This window comes from Carettochelys insculpta, chromosome 1, assembly GCF_033958435.1.
Source record: "Carettochelys insculpta isolate YL-2023 chromosome 1, ASM3395843v1, whole genome shotgun sequence".
Classification (NCBI taxonomy): Eukaryota; Metazoa; Chordata; order Testudines; family Carettochelyidae; genus Carettochelys; species Carettochelys insculpta.
The window spans coordinates 7,427,976-7,439,633 of NC_134137.1; the positions used below are offsets into that span (position 1 = coordinate 7,427,976).

At 46.0% G+C, this 11,658-nt stretch overlaps 1 protein-coding gene across 1 annotated transcript; it reads left to right on the forward strand.

Annotated features, from left to right (window-relative positions):
* Positions 1 to 4,973: 4,973 nt before the first annotated feature.
* LOC142007646 (olfactory receptor 52D1-like) lies at positions 4,974 to 5,912 on the forward strand. Its single transcript, XM_074984334.1, has one exon. It carries the CDS (start codon positions 4,974 to 4,976, stop codon positions 5,910 to 5,912), a length of 939 nt encoding a protein of 312 aa, XP_074840435.1.
* The last annotated feature ends 5,746 nt before the right edge of the window (positions 5,913 to 11,658 follow it).

Below are 11,658 nucleotides of genomic sequence, written 5' to 3' on the forward strand. Positions count from 1 at the left end.
GCCCAACAATGACGTCCTCAGGCAAGCTGGAATTCCAACCGTGCATACACTCCTCAGGCAGTTGTGGCTCCGCTGGCTTGGCATGTCCACAGGATGAATGATGGAAGGATCCCAAAAGACATCCTGTATGGTGAGCTCGCCTCTTGCAAAAGACCTACTGGACTCCCCTAGTTGCACTACAAAGACGTCTGTAAGAGGGACCTCAAGGAGGTAGACATTGACCAAGAGAGTTGGGAAGAGCTGGCAGACAACCGCAGCAGTTGGAAGCAGGAACTACACAAGGGCCTTCAGAAGGGCGAGATGAAGATCAGACAGCTTGCAGAGGTGAAGCGAGCCCCGTAGAAAGGACAGCAAGGACCTGCCAGACACACACTTCATATGCAGAAGCTTTAGCAAGGACTGTCACTCTCATGTGGGCCTCCACAGTCACAGGCTACGTCTACACGTGAAGCCAACATCGAAGTAGCCTGTTTCGATGTGGCGACATCGAAATAGGCTATTTCGATGAATAACGTCTACACGTCCTCCAGGGCTAGCAACGTCGATGTTCAACATCGACGTTGCGCAGCACCACATTGAAATAGGCGCTGCAAAGGAACGTCTACACGCCAAAGTAGCACACATCGAAATAAGGGTGCCAGGAACAGCTGCAGACAGGGTCACAGGGCGGACTCAACAGCAAGCCGCTCCGTTAAAGGGCCCCTCCCAGACACGGTTGCACTAAACAACACAAGATACACAGAGCCGACAACTGGTTGCAGACCCTGTGCATGCAGCATGGATCCCCAGCTGCAGCAGCAGCAGCCAGAAGCCCTGGGCTAAGGGCTGCTGCACACGGTGACGATAGAGCCCCGCAGGGTCTGGAGAGAGAGCGTCTCTCAAACCCTCAGCTGATGGCCTCCATGGCGGACCCCGCCATTTCGAAGCTGCGGGACGCGCAACGACTACACGTTCCCTACTTCAACGTTGAACGTCGAAGTAGGGCGCTATTCCCATCCCCTCATGGGGTTAGTGGCTTCGACGTTTCGCCGACTAACGTCGATGTTAACATCGAAATAGCGCCCAACTCGTGTAGCCATGACGGGCGCTATTTCGAAGTTAGTGCCACTACTTCGAAGTAGCGTGCACGTGTAGACAAGGCTACAGTCAGCACTGCAAATGACGATCTTGAATGGAGTTACAAAGGGCGCGATCCATAGTCTACACAGACTGAAGGATGCCTTGGAGTGTTCTGCACAAAGGATGGAAGAATCCTATGGACTGCCATGGGTGGGGGACCTATCTGACTAAGTGGCAGTCCTGCAGTAAAGGATAAGGGGATTGCAGTGGGCATCAAGGTGTATCTAGGTCAAGAGCGTTCCCTCGTTTCCAAGAAGGCAAACAGCATAATTGATTACTAAGTAGTCGTATTGCCATCCTGTCCTGGGAAGTGATTATTTTATCTGTGGCACTGGTGAGGCTACATCTGGAGTATAGCACCTAGAGAATGCGTGTGGACAAATTGGAGAGTCTAGTGAAGGGCAAGGAAAACTATTAGGGGATGAGAGCACATGAGTTATAAGGCAAGGGATGAGGGAAGTCTAGTGTAATCGTCATAAAAGCGTAGTGATGGGGAGAATCTGATATCAGCCTGGTGTATAACTTGAGGCACATATTAAGCTCATTGTCCTTTCCTGTCCACAAAGTTTTCCAGAGTCATTGTTCTTCTCCAAAGAGTCTCTTTTTGTTTGAAACAAGTCTTTGTTCCTAGATGTTGCCATCTACATCCTAGATGTTGCCATCTACTGAGTGAGTGGGCAGCAAAATGGCAAATGAAATTTAATGTGGGTAAGTGTAAGGTAATGCATGTTGGAAAAAATAACCCAAATTACACGTACTACATGATGGGGTCAAATTTAGCTACGACAGATCAGGAAAGGGATCTTGGGCTACGTCTACACGTGCACCCAACTTCGAAATAGCTTATTTCGATGTTGCGACATCGAAATAGGCTATTTCGATGAATAACGTCTACACGTCCTCCAGGGCTGGCAACGTCGATGTTCAACTTCGACGTTGCTCAGCCCAACATCGAAATAGGCACAGCGAGGGAACGTCTACACGCCAAAGTAGCACACATCGAAATAAGGGAGCCAGGCACAGCTGCAGACAGGGTCACGGGGCGGACTCAACAGCAAGTCGCTCCCTTAAAGGGCCCCTCCCAGACACACTTTCATTAAACAGTGCAAGATACACAGAGCCAACAACTAGTTGCAGACCCTGTATATGCAGCACGGACCCCCAGCTGCAGCAGCAGCAGCCAGAAGCCCTGGGCTAAGGGCTGCTGCCCACGGTGACCACAGAGCCCCGCAAGGGCTGGAGAGAGAGTATCTCTCAACCCCCCAGCTGATGGCCGCCATGGAGGACCCCGCTATTTCGATGTTGCGGGACGCGGATCGTCTACACGTCCCTACTTCGATGTTGAACGTCGAAGTAGGGCGCTATTCCCATCCGCTCATGGGGTTAGCGACTTCGACGTCTCGCCGCCTAACGTCGATTTCAACTTCGAAATAGCGCCCAACACGTGTAGACGTGACGGGCGCTATTTCGAAGTTACTGCCGCTACTTCGAAGTAGCGTGCACGTGTAGACGCAGCCTTGGAGTTATAGTGCATAGTTCTCTGAAGACATCCATGCAGTGTGCAGCGGCAGTTAGTAAGGCAAATAGGATGTTAGGAATTATTAAAAAAGGGATCGATAATAAGACAAAAGATATCATACTTCCCCTATATAAAACGATGGTACGCCCACATCTCGAGTACTGCGTGCAGATGTGGTCTCCTCACCTCAAAAAAGATATATTGGCATTAGAAAAGGTTCAGAAAAGGGCGACTAAGATGATTAGGGGCTTGGAAAGGGTCCCATATGGGGAGAAGCTAGAGAGACTGGGACTTTTCAGTTTGGAAAAGAGGCGATTGAGGGGCGATATGATAGAGGTATATAAAATCATGAATGGTGTGGAGAAAGTGAATATAGAAAAATTATTTACCTTTTCCCATAATACAAGAACTAGGGGACACCAAATGAAATTGATGGGTAGTAGGTTCAAAACTAATAAAAGGAAATTTTTCTTCACACAGCGCACAGTCAACCTGTGGAACTCCTTGCCCGAGGAGGCTGTGAAGGCCAGGACTCTATTAGGGTTTAAAAAAGAGCTTGATAAATTTTTGCAGGTCAGGTCCATAAATGGCTATTAGCCAGGGATAAAGTATGGTGCCCTAGCCTTCATAACAAGGGCAGGAGATGGATGGCAGGAGATAAATCACTTGTCTTCTGTTCTCCTTCTCTGGGGCACCTGGCATTGGCCACCGTCGGCAGATGGGATGCTGGGCTTGATGGACCTTTGGTCTGACCCAGTATGGCCATTCTTATGTTCTTATGTTCTTATGTTCTTACATGTTGAAATGGGAACACATATCATTTGTTTTGGTACAGGTTAGTAACCAATCCTAAATGTTTTTACTAAGCTGAAGCTGTGACATGCACTCTTCTTAATTTAGCATTCTCCAGAATTGTGTCTTCTGCAAACTTCAGTTATGAGAAGTGTGAACAGCTGAATTGCTGACACGGGTCTCTGCTTACGCTTCTTAGTCAATGCTTGTCGTGAATATCTCAGACAATGCTGGGTGCACACAAGAAAGTGTCTCACTAAATGGAAACATGGAAATAATAGTTTTACACACCCGTAGCCTTAAATATGAAGAGACTGGTGCACTCTGTGCCTTTCTCTGGAGCACAATGTTATAGATAGCCCAGCACGATTAATTCTGTTTATGTGAAGGAATCTTTCCTCCTTTTCAATGTAGTTATTACATTGTAGTTCAGTCCTATGATTCATCAGTCCAGGGTTCTCTCATAGGCAGCAAGAGCATCCTGTTCTGCAAAATACTGTATGAGAAAACCCAACATCAAGGGAATGACAGTGTGTCTTGACTATCAGAATGTTCTCACCCTATTACCAACAAAAACTGTTGTGCATCCTTCCAACATCTACCAATACCTGCCCCGTCTGTGATAAGACCTTCAGCTCCAGAATCGGTTTGATCAGGTTTTAGTGGACTCACAAATAGGAGGGTGACATAAAGGCATCCTACTCATTATCCAGTGACCACCAAAAGAAGAGAACAAGAGACTGCCAACTCTGGGAGGATGCAGCTTTAGGGCAGGGGACCCAGGAAACCAACCCCCAACAGGGATCAAAACAACTGGAATGGAAATAAGAGGACAATGTGTAGCTATGTCTCACTTCCCTAAGAGACACGTTGCACACAGATTCTTACCCTAAAGAGCTGTTCTTACATCAGATAAAATCTTCTCACCTGAGCAGTTCATTTTCTCTGATTTGGGGCAACAGCCTTTTATAGCTCATGTAGGATATGTCAAGGAGATTACAATGCATGATGAAGACAAAGATATGGTGCAATCCAAGTGCTTAAATCAACTTCTTCATTGGGAGAGATTGTTGTATAACATCTCACCACATGAAAATAACACAAGATCAAAATGGCTCTCAGTACCAGATGTTATGGTCACATGTCTGCTCGCATCAACCTCCTTCTAGACTTACAGGAAAAACAAGGCTACATAAGAGTCAATAAATTTGATCATCCCCTCAGTGTGGTTCTGAGGTGAGCCAGTAAAGTCCTTCATTATCACATTTAAAATTATAAATAATCGTATACTTTAACTTCAAACAAAAAAATGATGCAAACACAAAAATACAGTATACAGACCCCAAAATTGTAACAATAAAAATAGATTCCATGAGGAATTCTGTCCCCAGCATCTCTGAGCTCTTCTTATTTAGAAGCTTAAGAAAAATTTCATTGTCACATGGGCAGGGAAGGGTCCATCACAGTAACCACACTTATTGTTCTTTTCTCCCTTTGAAGGGTCCCTGAGAATTCTGATGCCAATCCATGCTCTGAAGACATCATGGATATTTTCAACCTCACCCACTCTGATCCATCAATATTCTTCCTAACGGGTATCCCTGGTCTGGAGCATTTCCACAACTGGATTTCCATCCCTTTTGCTATGGTCTACATTGTCATTCTTTTGGGAAATTTCATGGTTCTGTTTATTGTAAAACAAGAGCAGACCCTACACACACCAATGTACCTGGTTCTCTGCATACTGGCAATCACAGACATAATAACTTCTACGTTAGTGGTGCCAAAGGCACTGTGTATATTTTGGTTTAAATTGAAAGCAATTACTCTGCCTGGCTGCCTTACCCAGATGTTCTTCCTTTACACCACGTTGATTATGCAGTCCTCTGTCCTCGTAATAATGGCATTTGATCGCTATGTTGCCATATGTAATCCTTTGAGATACACCACCATCCTCACCAAGTCGCGGATCGCTAAGCTCGGGCTTGTAGGTTTGACTCGAGCTGTTGTACTCATTCTGCCTATGCCCCTGATCCTGAGCAGGCTGCCTTTCTGTGACAACCGCACTATCCCCCAAACATTCTGTGAGAACATAGCTGTGGCAAGACTGTCATGTGGGGACAGAACAATCAATAGGGTGTACGGTGTGGTGTTAATGGTTCTAACCATGGGGTTAGACCAGAGTCTCATTGCTCTGTCCTATGGTCTCATCATCAGGGCTGTCTTTAGAATCTCCTCCAGGAAAACTCACCAAAAAGCCCTCAGCACCTGCACAGCCCACTTCTGTGTGTTGCTTTTATATTGTGCTCCCGGCCTCTTTTCTCAAATGACACACCACTTTGGTAAGAACATCGCTCCCCATGTTCACATTCTCTTGGCCAACGTCTATCTCCTCGTCCCCTCCATGCTCAACCCTATCATTTATGGAGTCAAAACCAAAGAGCTTCGTGGCAAAGTGCTCCAATACCTCTGCACAAAGTGACTGTGTTGGATCATAACTTTATACCCAGGTGAGAAATGAGTGGGAAAAGATAAAAGATATCTCCTCATTTACCCACTGCAAGTCATGCCAAGGCTTCTGGCGTCTTCATTTTCATCAGATCTGCACTAGGTACATTCGGAGATGTTTCATTACCTGCAGCATAGACCATTGTGTGAATAAAAACACTTTCTTTCAAGAAATAAATGGGATTATTTGTAAGAGAGTTTTGTGGTGATTTGGGTCTGTAAACTCAGTAGATGGCAGATAAACCTTAAGATTCACATCAGTCTGAGCTGGAGGCAGATAAGCGGCAGTAAGAAAGCAGGCCAGAAATCAGAGCTCAGCAGGAAGCAGAGCAGCAGCAATGAGTGAGACAGAAGAACCAGAGCTGTGCAACAGACAGAGCAGCAGTGCTGGGTCAGCACAGACCAGCTGTGCCAGTGGGACACAAGGCCAGAGCACCAGCAGGGAGGTGCAGGTTCCCCGATGGAACAGTGGATCTCAGTTGTGGCCAAAAAAAAATAAATAAAAAAATCCTCAAACAAACAAACAAACAAGAGCCAAGCCCAAGCACAAGGTGGGATTCTGGGCAGAGGTCCCAATATAGGGAAATATCTCCAGACAACAGGGCCTTGAAGGCTGAATTGGGAAGGGTATGTAGGTCTCCTGGGTGTCTATATGTCAAGGAGTCGGTTCCTACCCCGCAGAACATGAGGTGTGTGTGTGTTCATTGGTGACTGCCAGATCAGGGAAGGCATGTCTCTGAGCAAAGCTGCCTTCATGTTAACAATATGTCGGGGTAAATAACTAGTGGAAAAAGTCGTTTTGTTTCTCTTATTGTGATCGGCTAAGAAAAGATTATTTGAATTGTAAGTGCTGTTCCAAGACTGCCACAATCCATAGATAGAAACTTACGCAAAGCAACAGGATTGCCTCGGAAGACACTGAACCTGTAGCTCCATTTTCAATGGAGCTCAAAGGAGGCAAAGACGCTGCAAGTATAGTCTCATAATAGCGGGACAGACAAATGAAGTCTGAAGAGAAGAGCATGAGGAAGGCAAAACGGCAGGGGAGCAGTTCCTTTAGTGGCAGTCCAACATGGACAGCGGGCGTGTCACTGGCAGCTCCAGGGAAGAGTGTATGAGGGAAGGCAGAATTTACTCCGAATATCTGCCCAAAGGTCTCTCACGAGGGAACAGGAGGGCCTACTGCAAGGGTGGCCTCAGAGGGAAGAAGACGTCTCTCATACAAGCAGTGGGTTTGAAAGTTCCCCTTTATTTGCTGTTTGAACTGCCCCAGCAGGGTAGAGCCTATGGCCTGATGGGCTATGGGAGGCTGGGCCACACCACAGAGAGAGACATTTGCTGCCCGAGAGGTCCCATCCCCTTCCTGATGCTCCTCTCCCTCTTTCTACTTCCTCCCTACTGAAGGGGTTGATTCTTCCCTCCCTCATTTTCCCCAGGCGGGGGCAGAGGGCTGGAGTCTGGGAGTCAGTAGGAAAGGAGTAGCAGGACTTATCCCCACAGAACTGCTGACTGGAACGTTAGTTGCCAGAGCTGCCAGGGTCCCTTTTCTGCTGTTTTTTCCAGTCACAATGAAGGCAGCTGGTCATTCCACCACCAGAAAGTGCCTTGGGATGCACAGACACCCTTCCAGCTGGCATAGACCAGAAGCAGATGGGGATAAATCACAGGAAGGTGTTTGGGTGCTGGCCAGTGAGGACCCTTTACATAGAGGGGGCTTAAAACAGGACAGGAGGAACTAAAGCTCCCCTAGGGAATCATAGCATCATAGAATCCTAGGGTTGGAAGGGACCTCAAGAGGTTATTAAGTCCAGCTCCCTGCCTAAAGCAGGATCAACTTCAACTAAATTGTCCCAGCCAGGACTGTGTCAAGCTGGGACGTAAAGACCTCTGGGGATGGAGATTCCACCACCTCTCTAGATAACACATTCCAGGGCTTCACCACCCTCCTGGTGAAATAGCTTTTCCTAATATCCAACCTCCTTCTCCCCTTCTGTAACTTCAGACCATTGCTCCTTTTTCTTCCTTCTGTCACCACTGAGGACAGTTTGTCTCCATCCTCTTTCGAGTCCCCTTCAGGAAGTTGAAGGACTCTGTTCAATCTCCACTCAGTCTTCTCTTCTGAAAACTAAAGAAGCCCAAATCAGTCAGCATCTCCTCATAGGTCATTTGCTCCAGACCCATAATCATTTTCATTTCCCTCGGCTGAACCTGCTCCAGCACATCCTCATCTTTTCTGTACTGGGCAGCCCTAACCTGGACACAATATTCCAGATGTGTCCTCACCAGCACCAAATAGAGGGGAACAACAAATTCCCTAGCTCTGCTTTAAATGCTCCTCCTAATGCACCCCAACATACAGTTAGCCTTCTTGGCTACAAAGGCACATTTTACTCATATACACGCTTTCATCCACCATAACCCCTAGGTCCCTTTCTGCTCTACTGCTGCTTAGCCAGTCAGTCCCCAGCCTATAACTATGCTTGGGAGTCTTTTGACCCAAGTGCAGGACTCTGCACTTCTTTTTGTTGAACTTCATCAGATTTCTTTTGGTCCAATCCTCGAATTTGTCCAGGTCACTCTAGATCCTATCTCTACCCTCCAGCGTATCTGCCTCATCCAGGTCATAAATAAAGATGTTGAATTAACGTTGGACCCTGAACCAAACCTTGGAGCACTTCACTTGAAACCTTCCACCATCCAGATATTGAGCCCCTGACCACTAACTACCCTTTGGGCCCAACTATCAAGCCAGCTTTCTATCTATCTTATAGTCTATGGATCTAATCCATTCTTCCTTAAATTATGGGCAAGAATGTTGTGGGAGAATGTATCAAAAGCTTTGTTGAAGTCAAAGTATATCACATCCACTGACTTCCCTATGCCCACAGAGCCTGTTTCCTCAAGATAGAAACTGATCAGATTGGTCAGGCATGACTTGCCCTTGGTGAATCCATGTAGGCTGCTTTTGATCACTTTCCCCTCCTCCAAGTGCTCCAAAATGTATTTCTTGAGTATCCTCTCCATTATCTTTCCAGGGATTGAAGTAAGGGAGCAACTGTTCACCTGCTGTCTCTGCTCGTTTGGGCTCTGGGGACATGGTGGCCCAGCTTTTCTCTTGTAGCTTCACCCACATTCCACTTCTTCCTCTTCCTGCTCTGCCTTTCCACTGAGGCCCTCAGGACTCCTCATTAATCCTTCTTCTTATTCCCCAGCACACCTCCACAGCTCCCTCTGTGCTGTATCTCTCTCCACCTCCATCACCATTGACAGCCCAAGTCACCATGGCCTTCTCTGAGTCCCAAACCACTTCCCCTCTCATCCCCTTCCCACACACTTCAGTCTGGTGGCCATGACTCCCTGAGTTCCTCCTCTCCTCCAGCTGCTTCCTCCATGTCCCCATGACTTCCCCTTGCTGAGTCCATCCTCTCCTCCACTCTGGGTCCTTCCTTCCTGCCCTTCCCACACTGCTTCCAACAGAAAATTGCACCACCTTAAAAGTGGGCCCTGTCCTCCTGGTCCTCCCTGTTCCAGACCCCTTGGCTGAGTTGCTCTGGTACCAGCAGACATAGCATCAGGAGATGTCTCATACATGGGCCATGCAAAGAAGCCAGACAGCAGCCAAAGAGCAAGAGCAAATGCTAGAGGCAATGATGGAAAAAGCCTTCTCTCTAGGTAGTCGGATTTGAAGACTTTGTTCAGGGCAATACATCAATAGGGACCACAATAAGTCTGAGGGGAAACTTATCTCCCATCTGGTGAGCTTCCCTGACAACATTCCAGGCAGCCTATAAATTATGGATGCTATGACTCTGTGATGTCGTGTAAACAGGTAAACAATTCTGGATTCCATCCTGGGGAGTCAGTACTTTCCCACAAGTCATCTGACAACCAAGTTTTGAAACGGAGCATGCCTGCTGCATGCTAAAGCTGTAGAGACAGGGAGTGACATCCATAATTGCTCTGCATTCCCCACACTAGATGACTCCTGGAGAAACCTGAGGAAAAAAGGTTGGATTTGGGGAAGGACTGGACCTGCATATGGAAATGTGAGAAACCCAAACTGTGGTTAATATCTTTCTTTGTGGTTTAGTCTACACCTGGTGTGCCTTATAGTGAAGTGTGTTGAGGAAAAATCTCAGCTTGGTTAGAGCAAGTGTGCATTGTCCTCCCAACACTGAGAAGCAATAGAAGAGGAAAACAAATTCATATTCATGTCAGAGAGGTAGCTGTGTCTGTTTGTTTCAACAAAGCAGCCAGAAGCCCTATGGCCTCTTAAAGACTAATATATTACTTTGGGCTTTAGGCTTTGAGAGATACCACTCACTTCTTCAGAGGTATGAAGTGAAAGAAAGGCAGGGGTGCCTAGATGGGAGGCTAATATCAGTGCTAATTGAGTCATGGTCATTATAGCTCCCCTCCCACAGTGATGAGAAGTTGAGAGTACTTGAAGTCGAAATTACATCTTGCAATGAGAGACTGAAATAGAGTAGAGTTGTAGATGACCTATGTTCCACCAAGTCTTTAAGTCAAGTAAGAAAGTTAGTGAGAGAGGTATCCTATAGCTGTCTTTAGACTCATTCTTGTGGCATCAAATTAGCTTATGAATTTCAGCTCAGTGGTTTTGCATTGCATTTTGTTTTTGAAGTTGTTGTCGCTTCCCCCCCCCAATAATGGCAATTTGCAAGTCAATAGCTGTGTGTTCCAGGAGATTAAAGTATGTTTTTGTATGTTACCTTTTTTGATATCTGATTTGTGTCCATTTATTCCTTGGCCCAGAGACAGTGAAGTTTGTCCAATGTACTTGGAAGAGGGGCATTGCTGGCATAAGATGTCATAAACCACATGAGCAGATTTAAAAATCACTGTTCGAGTCCATAACTCAATTAAGGGTTTCTAGTTTTCATTTATTTTAAATAAAAGAAAAAATACCTGTTTATCAAACCTTAAACATTGATTAATTTGTGCCAAAACAGTGATCCTCCAATTTTCTCCATTTTACCTCTTTTCTGTAAAGTTTATTGAGAAGTAAACCTAATCCATGGTCATCCTATTTTTTGGGCTCTTTTGGGGGTCAGTCTCTTTCAGCATTCACAAATTTGTGCCATTTCTGAGAACTGTATATTCTTTGGTGATTTTGCCTCTTTTCTATTTGGTTTTAGTAGGAGAAATCTCATTCCAGGCACATCCTATTTTCCTGGCACAATCAAAACTTTACACTGCTTTAATTTATGATTAGAGGAAGCTGTATACCAAATTTAGTTGTCCTAGCTCTTACCATTTAGTAGGAGTTTTTCATTGTACATCAAACAGACAAACTCTCTGAAATGTATAAGATACTGGTACACGTGCAAGTAAATAAAGCTTACTTTCTTCCTATACCTGATGTAGAGGTCCTGTGATGGTTGCTCTAATGTAGATGTGTGGACAGAGTTGACAGTGGGGTCAAGACACCTACCGTGATTTAGCCCTTGTTACTCCTACCTCCTAACTTAACCCAGAGCTTCTTACTGGGCTTCCTTCCTGTTTCATACTGGGGCTCTAAGAAATCATATTGGTCTTTTCCTACAGTGCAAGTCCACCTCCTTTGCTCCCTGCCTGTCCTTCCTGATCCCTCCATGACAGCTCTCCAATCATGTGTGACATCCACCAAGTCTCTGCTATTCCAATCACATCATAGTTCCTTATCAGTGTCAGAACTTCCAGTTCTTCTAGTTCTTCCT